General features: G+C 54.1%; 4 protein-coding genes across 4 annotated transcripts; 1 reads left to right on the top strand and 3 right to left on the bottom strand.

Annotated features, from left to right (window-relative positions):
• Positions 1-909: 909 nt before the first annotated feature.
• Positions 910-1,407, bottom strand: GCG54_00010884 (uncharacterized protein; the record flags this gene model as incomplete). Its single annotated transcript, XM_045410796.1, has 1 exon — positions 910-1,407. The coding sequence occupies one exon, from the start codon at positions 1,405-1,407 to the stop codon at positions 910-912; it is 498 nt and encodes a 165-aa protein (XP_045267854.1).
• Positions 1,408-7,241: 5,834 nt separating this feature from the next.
• Positions 7,242-8,373, bottom strand: GCG54_00010885 (Protein-lysine N-methyltransferase EFM3; the record flags this gene model as incomplete). Its single annotated transcript, XM_045410797.1, has 2 exons — positions 7,242-8,057; positions 8,128-8,373. 2 exons carry the CDS (start codon positions 8,371-8,373, stop codon positions 7,242-7,244), a joined length of 1,062 nt encoding a protein of 353 aa, XP_045267855.1.
• A 759-nt stretch (positions 8,374-9,132) lies between these two features.
• Positions 9,133-9,990, top strand: GCG54_00010886 (40S ribosomal protein S24; the record flags this gene model as incomplete). Its single annotated transcript, XM_045410798.1, has 3 exons — positions 9,133-9,215; positions 9,493-9,740; positions 9,914-9,990. 3 exons carry the CDS (start codon positions 9,133-9,135, stop codon positions 9,988-9,990), a joined length of 408 nt encoding a protein of 135 aa, XP_045267856.1.
• A 4,839-nt stretch (positions 9,991-14,829) lies between these two features.
• GCG54_00010887 (Serine/threonine-protein kinase SSN3) lies at positions 14,830-17,982 on the bottom strand (the record flags this gene model as incomplete). The annotated part of the gene is made up of 2 exons (XM_045410799.1): positions 14,830-16,121; positions 17,892-17,982. The coding sequence occupies 2 exons, from the start codon at positions 17,980-17,982 to the stop codon at positions 14,830-14,832; spliced, it is 1,383 nt and encodes a 460-aa protein (XP_045267857.1).
• Positions 17,983-19,223: the final 1,241 nt, after the last annotated feature.

A 19,223-nucleotide genomic window follows, 5' to 3' on the forward strand; every position in this document is an offset into this window, starting at 1 on the left:
ACGGCTTGTGCACACTGTACATCAAAGTTGCGTGATCGGCGAATCGAATCACACACCAAGAAAACATAAAAATAAAAAAAGGGGGCTCCATTTATTTGAATTTCGGAGCTTGGAGCTTGACCGATTGGACCCGGCCGAAGAGTCCTAGTCTGGCAGATCGCATTTCGCCAAATTTTGGACTTTTGATTTGCTTTTTTTGGTCCTGGGCAGAAAACATGGGCTGTCTGTGATTGATTTCTGAGAAACTGGGGGTGGCAACGGCACACACACACACAGACTTTGGAGAGTTGCAGGCTGCAGCAGGTAAGCAGCAAGCTCCGAACTATGCCCGCATGCATCACGAAGATCTCCCGTCATGCTCGAACCACATCCACATGTTTATCACACAAAGAAGCAATGTTTTCGGACTTTGGACATCACAGAAGCAAGAGCAAGGTTGACCAAGGTAAGGGAGAAATAGGTGGTTGGTATGTAAATTTGTCGTGTCGGTCATTACAAGCTCTATGTCTGTTTGGTATCCTACAACCGCCAAATAAAGATACGCAGAAGAAAAGAAATTGGAAGGATGTCAAGCCAGGCTGATCAAGTCCTCGCCGTTGTTTGTGAACATTTGAAAAAAAAGATTTCCCTCGGGCGAATGCTTGAGAACATGATGAAGCAAATGCTATTCGCCCGTATACATCCAACTTTTGTTATCCCGTGGTGCATGCCATGCCATGCCACTGCCATGCCTGTCTCGGCAGGTCTGTAGAAATTCCCGCCGCCTTTCAACGCCATTTCCCAAAGGTAGATCGTACCTTGTTCTGTCCCAGGTCCCAAATTGCCGAAAAGAAGAAAATCCCAAGCCCGGCAAATTAGCTGTAATAGTTGGTTGTCGACATGTGTCGATCAGAGAGGAACGAAAAGAGCTCACGGGGAGCTCTTACGTCGTCGCTCAGAGCGCAGCTCCTTTTCCGTGTCCATGAGACGGCACTGAACCCACATGCGGAACGAGCTGTCGCTCCGCACCTGCTCGCAGTTGAGCAGCTCCATCAGGGCCCGCTTCATGCCCTCGTTGACGTCGAACAGGCGCTGCTCCTCCTCCGCGACGGCCCAGATCGTCGTCTCGTCCGCAATCGGAGCGAGGGAGCTGCTGCGGCGCGCCTTGGGGGAGGAGAGCGACGAGCGCCGGCTGCGGCTGTGGTGTCTGCGACCACCGGTGGGGTACTGTCCGAACGGCGAGCAGGTGCTGCGGGTGGGGGATACTGAGGGTGAGGAGGCGAGGGAGGTGTTGCAGGTGGTGATGGGCCTGATCTGGTCGAGGTGTTGGCGGAGCTCCTCGTGTTGGGACTGCAGGAGGAGATATTGTTGCAGGGCGAAGTTGGAGGTTTGCTCCTGTGAGAGGGGCAGGGTGCTTTGGGCGGCCATTTTTGATGGTGTTGTTAATGGATGTGATAGTTGTAATGTGCAGGTGAGATGTCTTTGGGCTATTGACGAGCCCATCGGAAACCAATGTGGGATAGAAATAAAAGGTAATTGAAATGGTTTAGCTGTGGGCTGATGGTTGTATAGGTAGGTAGACGAAGACAAAGTTCGGAGTGTCGTCGGCAATTGTGTGCAGCGTGCACTGGCGAGATGTGCTCGTGTAATGACGAGGGGGTAGCGAGACGATGTCGTCAATGTGATGCTGTTCTGCAGGGTGGCAGATCGGTCACCGCAATGGTTCTCAGGTAGCTGGATATATATGCGAGTCGTCGTCGGCGGTGGTGGTGAAGTTTGTTTTGTTTGTTTGTTCTCCAACAACGGTAAAAGAGGCGTCAAGCGGCTGATAAGAGCGCAGGAAAGGGCCTCGACGGTGAATGGCTGGGATTGGGAGTGTGAGAGGGGGGGGCAGAGACGGAGGGCAATTGACTCGTGGTCTGGCTTGGTCCGATGGCTCGAGGAGGAGCAAAATGGCAGCGAGCGTCGAGTACTAATACCGAGTACGTTCGCTAGCTCTCCCGCCCTGTCGATGGCGTCGATCACAGGTGGAGCCGTCGTCCTTTGTCTCCTTTCAAATGAACCCCCGTTGGCGTGCAAGAGAAGGAGATGCGGACTGGGGCGCGGGCGTTGGGCCTTGTCCAACTGGTCCGACTTTTTGCGTGGGTTTGGCGGGGGTCGCGCAGCAGACGTTCCCCTCAGATGTCGGTAATAAATATGAAAAAGAGGAGAAGGGATGCAGCGACTGATCGGGGCGTGCCCGCTGGCGAGCAGATGTTTGGTCAGAGATTGAGGAGGTGAGGAGGTGAGAGCTCTTGTCCCGGTCCGGGGAAGAAGAGGCGATCAAGTAATATGTAGCTAAGGTGTGCGTCGTGCCTCTTTTGCAGTTTGCGGTGTGCACGTCCGATGCAGCTGGATAAGGGCCGGTTGGTCGGTCGGTACCGGTATTAAACGTGTAAGCCAGGTCCAGTGTGCAAGGAACTCCTCAACTGGGTTCCGTGGTTCCTCAACTGAAGCCCCCCGGCAAATAGTAGGTGGTCCTGTCGGGCGTGGCAGGTTTTCCGGTTCTTGTTTTTATTAATAGGTGACGGTGGGATGTCGCCCGGAAGGAAATAAGCGGAGAGTTGACGAGATAAGGTAATGCGCGATGGAAGGGAACCAGAGACTTGTCAGAAACTGGGCGAGATGAGAATGAGAGACAGGCCAGGCACAGGAACCAGCCAGCCAGCACGTTGATTATCGCGGTGCTGTACCAATAATCAAAGCTTGGACGTCCCTCGTGGAAATCACCCCCGTTCGAAGTGGCGCTAAATAGAACCAGCAGAAAAAGCCACAGGGCGTTTAACACACCACACAATGCAAAGGGACCGGGATGTTTTGGGGTCCTCGGGGCTGGACTTCAACGTAGGTTTCTGTGTGTGCTTGCTGCAGTGCGTACGCCGTATGGTGTCGACGGGCCAAGACTCAGGCGCAGTGGTGGTGTCCCACTGCTAATAAATACCAACAAACGGCGAACCCGTTGTTGCAAAACCGACAGAACTGGGTAAGGCGCCCGGTAGTCAGGAGAAGGGATGCGCAAGCAGGGTGCGGAAAAGGGAATGGTGAACGCGCCGGCCGACAGCCGGGAGGTGGTCTGGAAGCTTTTTTGGGACCAAGTGATGCTTTTGATGGAGCGGTTCAGGTCTGCCGTCGCAGGAGTCAAAGCCCAAAGAGACTAAAACTTTGGCTAGCTCTGGTGTGATGGCGTGCGTTTCCGTTGTCCGTGACGGCAGAGGGGATGGACGGGAGGGGAGGTGTGAGACTTTTGTGTAGGTATGCAATTTGGGGAGGGAGACCTAGACTCAGACAAGTCGGTACCGAAATGTGGTAGATACGGTCTGAAATCTCACTGAACGGTGGTGGCCGGTGGTGGTGATGGTGATGATGAGGGGATGCCAACTACCTAATATTGGCGGCCGATAGCGTAAGACGGGACGGACGGGGATATGGATGTCTGGGAGATGGTGTGTGGAGGGAGCACTCTCGACGACCCCTGGTCCAATTAATAGACCCGGTCCAGCCCGGATGGAAGGTGGATGGCAATACGAAGACAACTGACAAGCGCGCTGTCGTCTTTCAATGCGTGTAGGCGCTGCCCGCAGTGGTTTTGCCCACTCGAATGGCAGGTCGGAGTTGGCAGAGGGGTCGACTGTGGATGCGGTTCGCTGCCGGTGGTGCAATAAACCGGTTCGATGTTGCGCTATCCAGGCGGTACAAGAAGGGCACAGCAATGGAGCATGCAACTAATCCCTAGTAACATGCAGCCCACGCGCTCCGACAAGAGGTCCAGTTGGTCCACGTTGGGGCTAGGCCTTGCTTGCTCTGCCCTTTTCCTGGTGGTGGTGGTGCTGTTGGTGTACCGTGTATGTAAGGTAGCCCACGGATATGATGGCGCTATCTCCTGAGTTCTTTCGTGTAAGTGTTTTTGGGGGGACCTTTGGCCAAGTTGAGCGCCCTGATACGGGTCTACTTCCCAAACTGGTGGTGCGCAGGGTCGTGTCGGCGTGGCGCTGTTAGTGCAGCCGGCGACAAGATTGTGATACCGACGATGCGGTTGGCGAAGGCGATAACAAAGTTCGATGATAAGGTGCGAGGGCCCCTGGAGGCGAAATCGACCTCAGCTGGCTGCTAGCGTCTGCGCCTGTGTGGTGGTGCTGGTGTTCGTTGCCGGCGCCGTGGTGACGACGATGCTGATGCGATGCCAGAAAGAAGTCTCTGGCGAATGGGGACTGGAGGAGGTGCACGAAGCTGAGGTGATCGTGGTGTTGTTGCTGTTGCCTCTGCTGGGGCGTAGTATTTCCGGTATGGCTGTGCGGGCTCGTGTCTGCGGGGCCGCGCTGCTGCTTCTGCAGTTCTCGTGATTCCTGTTGATGATGCCGGTGCTTGTTTTGTTGTTGATGCCCGTGTTCAGGTTTATGCTGGATTTCCGGAGGTTCGGGGGTGATCCAGGTTATATCGCAATGATACATAGCAGTACGGAGAAATATGCTGGTGACAATATCGATGGGCTTGTCCTGGGTTTGGTGTAGACTAAGGTACTCGGAGGAGGAGGGAAAGGGTTGCTTGAGACTGAACAACTGTCTCGGGGCTTGACGCCTTTGAGGCTGGTGGCATTTTGTACTCCCAACTCGAGGCCGCTACAGGGCCATTCGAACACACAAGTGACGTACGTGCCTCAGAAGACCATGTGGCTTGCCAGCGCTTGGGGTCTCACGTATCGCGATCCCACGTTTGGTTCTCCTTTGCTTTGCCATTTCTCCCTGCTTTTTAGGCCCTCGATGAGGTATTCGCCTGGTAATAATGGGGACACAAGGGGGCCACTCTTTGGCACACGGCCCGCTAATAACGCTCATGCTTTATGTTTTTTGCTCCGATGTGCTTTGAATAGAAGCTGTCCCCGGCACGACTTCCGAGCAAGACAGGACAAGCTGTGGCCACTGCTGAATGCTGGAGGGGTTCTGGTAAGGGGACATCCTGTTTTCAGACGAATTCGCATGGTCGTGTTGCGGGAGATCCCTCTGGGCAGACGCCGCGGATCAGCCAACGCCTCTGATCTCAAGCGCAGCCTGGCCCCGAAACGGCCTCTTGACAATCATGCCCAGCAGGAAATGATAGTGAGCGGTGAAGGGTGTACACACCGCGCGCTCGTTGGGTGTCGAGATACTTTTTGGTTCAATTTGGCAGCTTGAAAAGACCCTTCTTGCTGCTGTGGGTTGCATGGATGTCACTCCGACACCACCTTCACTGAGGGCTTGCAAACGGACATTCGTCCAGACGAGACGACCTCACCTCTCGCTTCAGGCTGGCGGCGCGGCGACGCCAGCACCTGCACCTCTACCGAAGGCCCAGGAGCTCCCATCATCAAATGATCGGAGGGGATCAGAATTCCCTGACAGTCCAGCCTCTAGGATCGTCGCCCCCGGTGTACGCAACCGCAGCCACGAGACCACCAAGGGGCGGTTCGTACCTTGCAGAGGAGCTCCTTTGGCCCCCAACAGACGGAAGGGAAAGGTGACAGGCCGGCGATCCCAAAGTCCTCTTCTTTTTTCTGACAAGTCGTAAACCACACCAGACAACACACGCACACCACACAGAATTCGATCCGAACCAAACATATGATGGGACTGATGGGAAAGTCGACAGGCCGACCCATGATCTGAGCCTTTTCTGATCCTCATCCTTGGGGCGCGTGCGATGACTTCATAGCCTCGTCTCAACGGCTCGACCCTGCCCTGTTTCGTTCCCGCCTTTTTTTCTCCTCCCCCTAACCCCCTTCTCCTGATCCCGATCCCGATCCCGCCCCTGGCCATGTTGCTCCCACGCCGTCAAAGGAAGGTCCAGAAGGACAGATAGAGCTCCGCCAGCTATCAAAGCTCTAAGCTTCCACAAATGATGGCCAGACCACCATACCGGTGGATTGGCAATGTGTTGGTGCTCCCGGAGAATGCCAGCCCGCCCAATCAGTGAGCTCCCTGCGTCTCTTTTCTCCTAATCGATGTTGCAAGGGTCCGTTCCTTCGTGCGAGCCACAAGACCTTCGCACGTCACCCAGGCCCAGCTTGCGTGGTGTTTCGCCATAATTTCCATTCTTTTCCCCAGCAGATTTCAGCCACACCTTGAACGGTCGACAAATATGACGTCCATCTGTCTGTCAGGCTCGTCTTTTCACACGTCGTCAACCGGAGCGTAGTCTCCGTATTGAATTTTGCCAACACAGCCTTACGTAAATTCCATTCCTATCGGGTCAAGCTTTTTCTTCTGTATTGAATTGACTTTCTGGGGTTCCCAACCGACAACCGAAAGCCAACAGGCAAAGTTTAGAGAAGAAGAAAAGGTTGACCCCTCATCCTGAACGTTTGCGGTGCTTTCGAACTCTCTCCACGCCCTGAGACTGCCGGAGCATCAGGCCACATGCCTCTGGCGCCCCCGGGAATGCGGGGAAAGCTGGGGATGCATGAAGTTGACAGGCAATAACCTGATAATCGACTGGTTCGCGGAGGTCCCAGTGAATCTTGTTGGAGATGGCATGATAGGCTCGGGGGAAAAGCTTGGGGTGCATGCTCGAGCTCGCGAACGATGTTACTCGCCATGAACTGACTTTCAGCCCCGACTTTTCATCGTCGTAGGCACGACACCAGCTTGCCATTCGCTGCTGCAAGACACCATTCACACTCGGAGTCACCAGATCTCCCCTCTCCCTCCCTCAAAGCGAGGCCTGGAGGCTTCTCGGGTTTCGGGAGATCTCCCATTTTACCAGAGACGCACCAGTCTCTAAGTTCAGACTGGACCCTGCGTTTTGGATTTGCACGCATGTCATCGTTGATCCTTGTCAATCTTGTGAGCCCTCCTCGTGCTGATGTAGGTTTTGCAGCGTCAGGCCATGAACTGCTGTTGCTGATTCATCGTCTCTTGTCAAGTTTATTGCGCTTCACATGTCGTGGTATTGCAGCCAGCTGGCCTGGCGAAAACTCTTTTTTTGAGCCAGCAGTCACTGCGCTGTCTAGGCTACGGGAGTCCAGACGACGACCTCTTGAAAGCTTCTTAGAAGGTGCGTCAGCGGTCTAGAACTCGCTGTGCTCGGAAGATGCATCGCCTCGCCGGCGTTGCGTCCCGTAAGTTGCATATGCACGATTCCGAACGTTCGGCGCGGTGGCTCGGACAGCTGCATTGCGGTAGCACCAACCTTCCTGCCGCGTGGGCTCAACCGCGGCTTATCAGTGAGTCACGGTCGCTTTGGTGACAATCTCACCACATCACGCTTGTGCTCGTACTCGAGGGCGCAGACACTCGGCATATCCGGATGGGAACGCTGTCGCTGTAGAAAGGGCCCTTTTGCAGCGCCCTGGCGGGAATGGGAAAGTCGACATAGTCCAAGCCCATTCCGCGTTCGCGGCAGCGGCTGCAGAAGGCCTCAAAGGTAACCTCGTTGCGCTGAGTTGCAGATATCAAAACCTCCACTTTGGGGAAAAGTGTGAACAGCTCCTCGACCGTCGCGATAAGCGCTGGGATGATGCTCTGGTCGTATGTGATGTCAGCGCCGATGACGATGTCGACGCTCTCGCCATTGTTCCACTTCTGGTCTTCTGTTCCGATAAGAGCGTGTCCCCATCTCAGCTCCATGGGCCTGACGAGCTCGCTGTCTTGGAGATCGTTGAGGAAGAAGCTCTCTGGGAGGTTGTTGATAACATCATCGGACCCGTCCGAGGCAACAACGTGAGCGGCACCAAGGTGCTTGGCGCAAAGGATGGCGAGATATCCGGTACCTGCACCAAGTTCCAAGACCCTCTTTCCGTTGATGATCTGATGGTTGGCGCATAGGTACTGGCCAAGGTGCAAGGCGGCTTCCCACGTTCGGAGACCCGTGGTGCCAGACGCAGAGATCAGCGAGCGGGCCTCAAGCAGGGTGATGTCAGGCGTAGATAACGACTGATCTGGGGATGTGTTCTCCAGTCCGCTGAGATGATATGTGACGTAGGACTTTTGCTGGACGGAAGACGCCTCGGAGGGGATTGGAGTCGCGAGAGACTCTGACAAGGCTGTCATGAGATCTTCCGAAACCTCCTAAGCGTAGTCAGACGCTTCCGCCCAGGAACGTGTTATGCTTGGGTGTTACAGATTGAGGGGCACTTACATGCTGGTCCCAGTCCTCGATACTCGACTCTATTCTCGCGACGAGCTCTTTAAGTACACGAAGTCTATATCGACCTGGGGGCGCGTAACGTGGGCCTTCGTCTGAAAACAGCTTCTTGTAGATTGCATTCTGGGCCTGTGGTTCTCGAATAACTTGGACGGGTGGGTAATCTAGCGTTGGCTCGAGTTGGAGGTATTGGGAGCAAAACCGATTGACGGAGTCGTCTGGTGTTGAAAGATGCATCATCTTGGCAATGAATCTGGTACTTTGTGCCTGGTGCCTGGTGAAGTTGACCAGGGTTTCAAGTGAAGTTGTCGTGTTGCCCGATTGGGAAGTGGGTTAAAAATTGGCAGTGAGGAGGCACCAGAACGGATGCTCCTGCCAAAGAAACAGTGTTGTCGATTGACTCTTCTGGAACCGCCTCAGTGCGAGAATATTGGAGTTTAGATCCGGAGCAAATATCGAAAGCAAAAGAATAATCCAGTTTCAATCAGCCATATCTCGTCAAGGCATGTCAGTGAAATTCGAGATGTCGACCTGAGCAGAGTCGAGGGGCACTGAGATGTTGCTGAGTCAGAATCGCAAAGTTGAGCCGTACAAACACAGTGCAGCATCGGACCCCTCCATAAGCTGCTCCAGCGCTGTCGACATTTCCAGAGTTGCATCTCAAAAATTCTAATCCGCTGGGGGAAGATGCCAGTCACATGACTTGGTGCGCTCTTCCACGAAGAGAGAGGGAAAAAAAAAAAAAAGGGAAGGATCCAGTTGCCCCACGTGACCCTGACACTTGCCGCCACTCTCCAGTCGCTGGCAGGCTGCTGTGCGCCGTCCTGAGGCACGGACGCTTTCTAGGGCTTCCGCCCAATTAAGCGAACCAGTCCCCCTCGCGGAAATTTCACCTCTGGTACCCCATCACAATTCTCAGGACTTTGACGATATCACACCTCTCCGACTTTCTGTCTCAGCGTCAACCCTCTCGACAGACAGATCAGCCCAACCGCAAAGATGGCGGACGTCGACACCCCCGTCACCCTGCGAACTCGCAAGTTCATCCGTAACCCCCTGCTTGGCCGTAAGCAGATGGTCGTGTGAGTTTGCCCCCTCAAGATTTCCGTCTTTGTCTTCCGAGAAGCCCCCCGGATCGAAAAGAGGAGGAACCCACCGCAACGAAAGGAGCATTCAACCGCGACAATCCATCATCGCCGCCATCGAAGACCGAAACAGAGCGACCATTGCGACAGTTTTATCGGCCACAAATTTTGACGAAACGCGAGCGCGTGGAGGAAGCATGGGGCAACCGGGGCAAAGGGCGAAAAAAAGTTCGATGCAAGAGACTTGTGTGTGCTGACTTTGCCCGCGCAACAGTGACATCCTCCACCCCGGCCGTGCCAACATCTCCAAGGATGAGCTCCGTGAGAAGCTCGGCTCCTTGTACAAGGCCACCAAGGACCAGATCAACGTCTTCGGTCTCCGCACCCAGTTCGGTGGTGGCAAGACCACCGGCTTCGCTCTCGTCTACGACTCCCCCGAGGCCATGAAGAAGTTCGAGCCCCACTACAGACTGGTCCGTGTTGGCTTCGCCAACAAGATCGAGAAGGCCAGCAGACAGCAGCGTACGTCGACACCGGTCCGTCACCCAGGGAGGATATCAGGAGGTCTTGCGGGAGCGGTCGGGCATCTCCCCGAATGCCGTCCCTCTGCTGGGCCGTCTGATGTCTCCCGCGTGGTGGCGAACAGCACCCCCCATCCACAAGAAGCAAACGCTGACATTCCTCGCGCTCCACAGGCAAGCAGCGCAAGAACCGCCAGAAGACTCTGCGCGGAACGGCGAAGGTCAAGGGTGCCAAGAAGAAGAAGGAGTAAGCGGTTTACCTTGCCTAGGGTCAAGGCGCATGAGGGATTCCCCGGATCATCCGCACCGTGGGCGGCGTTGGTGGAACATCAAAATGAAAAATGTCGTCAACTTGGGCTCGTGTGTTCCTTGGGGGTTCCCTTATCTCATGGGGTCATCCAACCGGCTGCGGCTTTGTGCATTATTCGACGAAGAAACAATGCGGCTTTTGCATCGTCCCTTGGTGTGTCTTCGGCTGGGTTGGTCGGAGCACATAAAATTCTAGAGTCTACGCGGCGTGAAAGGGGGAATGGGTTCATGATTCTCTCAAATATGAAATGCATCAAAACAAACCGTATGCCTTGGTTCCCCAAATACTTGACCCGCATGTTTCGTGTGATTGTTCGGCAGTGACAATGGTTATCTCGTTCAAGTAGGGGATTGGTTTCCGTACGTGGAACCTGGAGAGAACCCTTGAACACGGCGTGGCGGCCCACAACTAGCTGAACGTGGTGCCGATGATGGAGGGCTGCCTTTCTTTCTATGGTTCTGCCGGCAATCAACTCGCAGTCCTCGATAAGTGCGCATGTGGTGGCAAGATATGGCGGCAATTTGCTCAACCCTACCGATGATGTACAGAATATATCCCGCTGCACGGTCTTGCCTGCCGTGCCCGTTGAAGAATCCGTCCCAAGGTTTCGCGAAGTTCAGACACGCAAGCATTCGTCCTCCTGTGGATGCTATTCGCATGAATAAGACGAAGAGCCACTTCGACAGAGTCGCCAGCCAAGTACCCGAATTGAGTTTCCATTTGGTCACCATGTTGTTCATCAAGCTGATTCAAAACAAGCCCATTGGTATTTGGCTGCCTCCGTTGCATGTACGGGAGTAGGAATATCGTCACATGCTGCCAATCTCCTTTGCCTTTCGAAAGAAATGGATGCCACGATGGTGAGCATCTATATTCAAACAATGAGGGCTCATGGCAGCTTTATTTGTCTCTACGCGCTCTCATGCATACCATTCAAATCTAGGCCTATTTCGGCTGCTCTCCTTCGATTTGGATATAGATCTCGTGATCTGGTGTGGGACGCAACACTCCCACACGTGAATCTGTCGGCGCGAGTTTACCAGCGTTCCGTCACGCAGACAGCTATGTGTAAGGTATTCAAGCCATTGCTTGTCTTCTTCCTTAGCAAAACGAGGCCAAAATACTGGCGATGTCAGTTGCCACTTCTAAGGAAATGACATTCCTGTGTATGTCAACCGACGAGATACCTCGGAGGGGGTTGGCAAGGAACTTCGCATGAGACGTTGCCAGCCAGAGTATACACAGACACGGATAACCATGCGATGAGGATCGTCCAGAGAGCCGCAGAACAACGCATGCGGATTCCAAATAGATTGGCTTCAGGTGAGATTTTCTGGGGGTTTTTCTCGAAAGGCATGCTGGTCTGTGTAAACACGGCAGACAACCACACCATAATCGCGTTATTCAATTTGTAGAGATTTTGAGAGATTTGTATCTTCCTAAGATTATGTACGATTGAGATTGTAGTCGTCGAAGCGTCAATGATTAGTTAATGTGCCAGATTGTCCACGCTCTGATGACGTTTTTCGCAGAACAGGCGTCTAGATCGTGTCCAACAAGATCCCAACTTCAACAACAATCGACCTCTTTCCTCCAATATATTGGTCGGAAAGATGGAGCGACTTCTTTCCATGTAACCAGCTCTGTCAGAAGTATTTAACATCGCCATGGACACGCATATGTTTGCAAGTTTTGGAACACAATGGCTCTTTGAATTGGCTGCGGTAAAGCAAATGGTTGGAGTTTGTGGTTGGTTGGAGTTCGAATGTTAGGTCGAACGGGATCGCACGAGCGCTGCCGGTCGTCGTCACGACGGTCAAGCTTCAGGAATCAAAGTCAGCATTCATAATGGTCATCGCTATCTGCATTTGATGTTGCGATGTATTGGGCAGTACAAGCAAGAGGCTATGGAGAACGATAGAGACACAATATTGCATGGCGAAAGCCAATGTGCTTGATCGACTATGATAGCCCTGATTTCTGGCTTTAGGTGTGATTTCTAAATGAACATCTCAATGTGCTCTAACCAAGCAAACTTCGAGAATGATTGTGTAGAGATTCTAAGAACGCTGAAGCGAAAGGCGGTGTTTAGTTAGAGCAGCTCTAGACTGGAAGCTTCCTCATAGAAGCCCTTGACAATTGTGGTACAGACGGTATCGGAAGGACTGGATCTCTCCGCCACATCACTTGATTGCTGCTTCGAGCTTGCGTGAGGCGACGGCATGTATTAAAAAAGAACTTTTTCTAGTAAGTTTTCACTGCCAACCAGAAACAATTTGCTGGGCAACGCTTACCCTTTCGCTGGGACTCTGCTATGAATTTCACTGCGCCTCAGTTCTTGTTAAATCCCAGTCATGGAGCTATCTAGTTGTTTGTAATTTGATATGAGCATCGAGTACACATGAATAAACCGCAGCGGACACCGGACGCCATCACGCTCGAAGGACAGAAGGAAGACAAAGGTATCAGACAATCGAGGAACGCAACCCTATAATCAAGGGACAAGTTGACGTTGTGAACGACAACTTTTGTCGAATCAATTAGACATCTATGTATATCCAACGAGGACACGTTTGTTTGGCGTGGAACAACCACCACACCAGGCGAGTCACAGGAGTTTTATACTCGCCCCCTTCGGAGCAAGGCATAGGCTCGCACACGTCTCAGTCGGTCTCACGCGGGAGACACCCGTTTCTGGGAACTTGCCTCTAGAGCCCAAGACTGCGCCGAGGCTTTCGTCATGCACCGCAAATACCTATCAGCAGCAGCCACCAAGTCTGACGCCCGTTCAGTTGTCGCGCCAAGTATTTCGGAGATAATTTCAAAACAAATGCTTTTATATAAAAGCGGCGGTCTTTCTGCTCTTTTGGAACCTCTCTGCAGCAAGAGACGCACAATATACGCCACATTCTTTATTTCCAATCAAATGGTTTCTGTCTCCGCGTGCTTCTAAACGACACCACAGTCCCAATCATGCGAAAGCTGTATCTGTCTGTCCGAGATCCTCGCCCACGCTCTCGCCCCAACCAGCTGTATATGAATACACCACTGAGCAAAGACAGGGAAGGAAGACGGCGTCGACTAGGAAGAGAAAGCAAGACTTTTGTGCGCGTATCCTTGTCGATCAATTCCCGTCTCACAGAGGCCACCTCGGCTTCAAAAACATCACAATACGAACTCCAACAGACCCGGAAGACCGTAAGATTGGTGCTCAGCCAGTTTCATGTGTCCAAGGCTACGCTTTATATGCATCCCACAGCCTACGCTACGCGGAGCGATCCGACCACTTCCCCAATTTGACGTCTTTGATATGTATAAAAGCGTCGACACGTTTGCCCATACTATTGGGTGTTTCATCCCCAATGTCTTGACAAGTATTGTGAGATCTCTCGGTGGAAACACTGCGTACAGAGTCCCAGTCCTGTTGGCCAGCGATTCTCAAACTTAACGCCAAACAACTCCATGTTGTTATGTCTTCACGCCATCCTCTTCGCTGAGTGCTTCTGCCATTGTATTCTACAAAATATTCAGAAGACCGAATCATCTCTTTTCATATCAAACATCGAACGAACTCGGGCAGCGCTAACCAGCTGTCAGTCATTATGGTGACGAAGATTCGCAGTAAGCCCTGGCGGAAGCAATAGATGTCAGTTCTGGTTAGATGCACAAAATTAAGCTCACAAGAGCATTTAAGCTATTGGCGCCCCGTCAAGCCTCGAATCCAGGACCTCAGGATGCTCAAGATTCTTGCGAGACACCCTGGATGCAATCACGATCCAGGTGCAATGTCTCATATAAAAGGACATAGCAATCAGAGCAATGTTTTTTCGATCAGAATAAGACCCAGGCAAATTTCTGGCAATTGCACATGGTCCATCCAGAAGGCATTTCAGACATGGTTCGAGGCCAAGGTCATTTCAACGCCTGCCGCGATACTATTGTCGCGATATTGTATGGTCCAGCCGCGCTTGAAGTGTCCCAAGACTATTCTTCATCGCCCGCGTTTGATCCCCACACAATACCCCCACGGAAGAGGCAACCCGGAAGCATTGAGAACTTGGTCCAGTCGGAAAGGAACAAGCCTATCTCTACCAGGACATCCGCAGGTAACCCTTCGTCACAGAGCTCACATCTTTCGTCTCCAGACGAAGTGGCAGAGATGTTAGAGATGCATATTGGCTGTCTGGCCTATTTTCAAGTACAACATTGATGCCTTATATAGTACAAGACCCGTTCAGTCATCGGATGCCCAGGCTGAGGATTTCCCGCCCATCAACGAGTCGGGTGGGAAGACGGACACTCCTTTCCAACCGCCAAGTCGGGCAACACCGCCTATCTCATATAAGGTATATAAGGGGCCGGGGACTTCATTTTTGGTATCGAAACAGGCAAATCGGCTGTTGAAGGCAAATTGGCTGTTGAACGAGTACACGGGTATCCATGTTTGCCAAATTTTGCTATATCGCCATCTGAAGTGTCAGGCTGACTTGCTCGTTGTTACTCGATGCGGGCAATCTTCCTGGCCTCTGCCCATCCTCGGCACCTCTTTCAGTATATTCATATCACATCCCACGTTTTCACTCACAATCTCTTCTTTAACACAGTTGAATTCGTCCAGAGGACCTCGTCCCCTTCTTCCATTCCATCTAATATAACTCATATGGTATCAACGCCCCAAACGCCACATCTATGCCCCCACCCGTCCAAAAAAACTCCGGTGTAGAAAAAAAAGCAACCACACGCCTCATCTCATCGTCCCCCTGCGAGATAAACCCCACCCCTACATCTCCTTCATCCTCTTCACCGGCCTCGCCAACGAATCATCCGGCAGCCCGCTCCTCTTCGTCCCCGGCAAACTACTCGTCCGGATATCGTTGTCGTCCTGGCTGACCCTCCTGTGCGGGTACTCGTTCTTCAGCCCCTCAAAGCAGTGCGCGTTCAACCGATCCCCCGTCGAGAAGAATGGGTGCTGCAGCGCCTTCGCCGCCGTCAGCCGCTCCACGGGGTCGTACTCCAGCAGACTCGCCAGCAGCTTGTACCCCTCCGCGCCCAGGCTCGCCAGCGGCGCGTTCTGCGCGTTCGGCGCCGACGTCGCGCTGCTCGACTGCCCCTGCGAGATGGTGCTGTAGTACCACTTCTCGAGGTTCGACCCATTCGCCGGCGGCGGCTGCTGGTGGTGGTGCCCGCGGTGGTGCCCGTGGTGGTGCGGCGTCATCGGCGGCTGCAGCGTGCCGAGCTGCGTGTACTCGGGCATGGCGGTCAGCAGCGGCCAGCGCTCCTTGGTGGGGAGCCCCATGATGTCGACAATCTTCTGCATCTGGTTGCGCTGGAAGGGCACCGTCTTCTTGCTGTCCATCTTGGCCTCCTCGCCCTTGAAGATGGGCCGCAGCGAGAGGAGCTCCGCGAAGATGCAGCCGATGGCCCACATGTCGATCGCGGGCGTGTAGTGCCGCGAGCCGAGGATGAGCTCGGGCGCGCGGTACCAGATCGTCACGACGACCTTATCGCCGCTGAAGAGCGAGTGCAGCGGCTTATCGAAGCGTCGCGCGAGGCCCAGGTCGCCGATCTTGACCTCGCCTGCGGAGGTGACCATGATGTTGGCCGGCTTGAGGTCGCGGTGCAGGACCCAGTTGGCGTGGAGGTACTGGCAGCCGTTGAGCAGCTGGAACATGATGCTCTTGACGGTCTGCGGCGGGATCGGGTGGCGCGGGTTCTGCGTGTGGTGGTGGATGATCTGCAGCAGGTCGTGCTCGGCGTACTCGAAGACCATGAAGATGCACTTGTCCTCGAGGATGATCTCGACGAGCTTGATGACGTTGGCGTGCTTCAGCTCGCTACAGAGAGACATCTCGCGGATGGCGGACTGCGAGATGCCCGTGTAAGAGATCTGCTCGCCCTCCTTGTCGGGCTTGAACTTCTTGATGGCGAACTCGCCAGGCTGGCCCTGGCGGCCGAGGGCCTTGTAGACGCGGCCATAGGTTCCTGAGCTGATGAAGCCGACGACCTTGTACCGCTCGATGACGCGGACCTTGGGCTGGTAGTTGATGTGGCCTACGCCGCGGTCTGCTGGGTCTGTGAAAAGTGAGGTTAGTATGGCCTGAGGTGATTTTTGAGTTGTGGAGAATCTTGAATTCAAGATGTAATCGGAAGGGGGGGGTGCCAAATACAAGAGCTGTGACTGTGCAGGCCGCCGTAGCCGATACCCCTCCACATATTTAGGGACGGATGCGGGTGGATAGAAGGAGGGGTGGTATGAGAGGCCGGGCGAGAGGAGAGAGAAGAGAGAGAAGGTTTTTAATGATATGCACTCGCTTCACACACAACACATGTCTCCTTGTTGCGTCGGTCTTTGTACAAGCGGAGGATGAGATGAGGTGAGACCTCTCACAGCGACACAGGGCTGATTATGAGAGAGACAATCACACGATTGACGAGAGCACAAGACGACTGAGATGAGGGGCCAAGGCAAGGCAAGGCAAGCTCAGGCAAGAAAGCTCACCGCCGATCTAGGTCCAGGCCTCGGAAGGGACTGACTGGGGGCTGAATTGAGGCAATGGGCTGGAGTTCGCGGGGTTCGGGCGCCTCCTAAGCTTTAAGCAGGCCAGCCAGAGCACGGCGGAAGAATGCAGCCTGCCACCCGCCGAAGGCCCGAAACACACAGCTGGGAAAACCTGGGTGGTGCCGGCGCCCTTCCGCACTCCGCCTGGGCGTTCGTGTGAGATGCAAAGGGAAAGCGAAAAAAAAAATTGAACTGGGAAAAGCGAGAAAAGGGTGTGGTGGAGATAGAGGAGACGAAAATGAGATCGAACAGAGGGAATGAGGAGAAGAGACGAGACGCGAGCGCAACGTGAGTGCAAGGCCTCCCGACAGAGATATGTATGCAAGAGGCAAGTTTGGTCGTAGGCGGGATTCCCGGCAGGATGGGATAGGAGGGGTGGAGGATGGGATTGGGATGCGATAGGATGTGAACTGGGGTCGTGATGAATGGGTGTGTAAGGCGACGTGATGTGAGCTAGTGTCGGGCAGTTGGATAATCAAAACGGATGAGGTAGATTGGGGGTTTTAGGGGGCCAGAGTGAGAAACGACGACGCAGTTGCAGCCTGAGAGGCAAGCGAGCAGCTGTGCCGCGGCGAAGTACAACGACCCCGATTCCCGAGGATGAGCTCTCTGATCAGTCGTTTCCCCAAGGCTCTTAGCAGCTATGCAGAGCCCAGCCAAAGAGCAGCAACAGCCAGAGACAGAGGTGTGTGTGTGTGAGTGTGTGTGCAGTGCAGTGTGCAGGATTAGCAGTGGGAGGGGTGCATACGGCGAGATACGATTCGATACACCAGGACGGATGGGACGCCGGCCGGGGTTGGGGGCTGTCGATCGACAAGAGGAGAAAATGTGGATAAAACAAAATTGTAAAAGCAACGAAGGCGAAAGGGGGAATCCACGGCGGAGAAGGCGGCGTTGGCGGCCGACGGCGGAATTGGGGTCAGATGGATCGTTCCGAAGATGTAAGTATTTCATCTCACGCTGTCCCCATCCTTCCTATCTGTCTTTGCAAACTCCCACGGGAGCTTCTTTTTTGTCTGCCGCCAATATTCTCGCTCAACTTATTTTTTTATGTTGCATGTCGCTTGACTTTTGGGTTTGTCCGCCGCCGCCGCCGCCGCCTCAAACGACACATTGACAGTAGTTCGAGTCAGGTAGATGGGCAAAATTGGGGATATCAGAGTAAGCCAACTCGGGACAGGGGGCGAACACAGACGGAAGGACCGTTCGTTTGTGAAAAAGGTAAGGCAAGGCAAGGGACAGCGGGTACGATGAATGAAGCACAAGCAAACACCAAAACTCACCTTCAAACGCGGCCTGGACGCTTCTCTTGAGCGTGCCCGTCCGCACCGAGCTGGGGCCAGAGGCGACGGATGGCGGGTTGGTCAGGCTCATCATCCGACGGTAACGAACGTCTCGCTCGGTAAGCTCTGAGGTGATGTGGTGGTCCGTAAGAGGTTCCCTGCAATGTGGGAATTCGATGCTGCGTGGCAGACTCCTTCCCAGCCGGTCCAGTTATCCGAAAGATCCAAAACACCTAAACGCCGTTATCCGCGTGGCCCTTTTCTTCTGGCCCTCAACAGCAGGCCTGAGGTTGTCACTGCTGGGTTTCGAGCTTCGCAGGCCGAGTCCAATGGCGTAATGCCACAACCGTCAATGTGGTTTGTCGGTGCCCCGGTCGAGAGGCTAAAACTGAATGGAACTGCGTGTGTCCCGGGAACCTGGTCTGTCGCTTTCGCACCTACCCTCGGAAAGAGAGAGGCAGGCGGCGGGAACGTGGCGAAATGGAGACTCAATTACTTTCCCGGTGGATATCGTTCGGGCCCAAGCCTGGATCCGGGATAGAGGCAGTGTCAAGACGGGGTAGGATAACCCAAGATCCGTGTCGCCGCCAAAAAGGCCAAGGCTTCAAGGTATAACAAGACGGCGCCGGCCGAAATTCAATAAAAGTCAGGATCAGGCACGTCTCCGTCCGGCGTCAGTCAGCGTTCAGCGTTCAGCGTCAGCGTTCAGCGTCAGGCCAGGCCGGGCGTGGGACCAGCCTCGTGCGCGTGCGCGGTTGAGATGCGAAAGTGGAGGATGGCGCAATATCCCGTCGGCCAGAGGGGCCGGGCGAGTGCTTGTGCTTCTCGTGCTTGCTTTGGTATCGCAGTAGATTCTTTTTTCTTGTTCGGAGGTTTCTTGTTTCTCTGCTCACTGGGGTCCTGTGCTGCAGGAGAGCAGAAGTTATGCCCGAAAGCCCAACGGCTGCTGCGTGTTGGAGACACGAACAAAAAGGAAAGGTGGTGTCGCCCGATGCCTGTACAGGCCAAATCTGGCCGCGACGTGGGCTGGGCTGGTGAAAGGGCGGATTCGCGCGGGGGTCACCAGCAGCAGCAGTAGAATCTCAGTGAGATCCGGAGATCGGGGGATATGCGCGCGTGCCACCACCACGCGTGCGGTGTGAGCTTGTAGCAGGCACTTCGGCCGGGATCTCCGGGGGCGCGGGCGGGTATCTGGGTTGTAAGTTGCCGGAAGGGGGCTTGATGCGGGCAGTATATCTGGGGATGCGTGTGAGGATCTCCCCCAACTGCGCAGGTTAAAAATGGCGGCTGCGTATGTAGTGTAGTGTAGGTAATCTGTAGGTTCCAGTAATG

The sequence above is a fragment of the Colletotrichum gloeosporioides genome (genome assembly GCF_011800055.1).
Source record: "Colletotrichum gloeosporioides strain Lc1 chromosome Unknown consensus_17, whole genome shotgun sequence".
NCBI lineage: Eukaryota > Fungi > Ascomycota > Sordariomycetes > Glomerellales > Glomerellaceae > Colletotrichum > Colletotrichum gloeosporioides.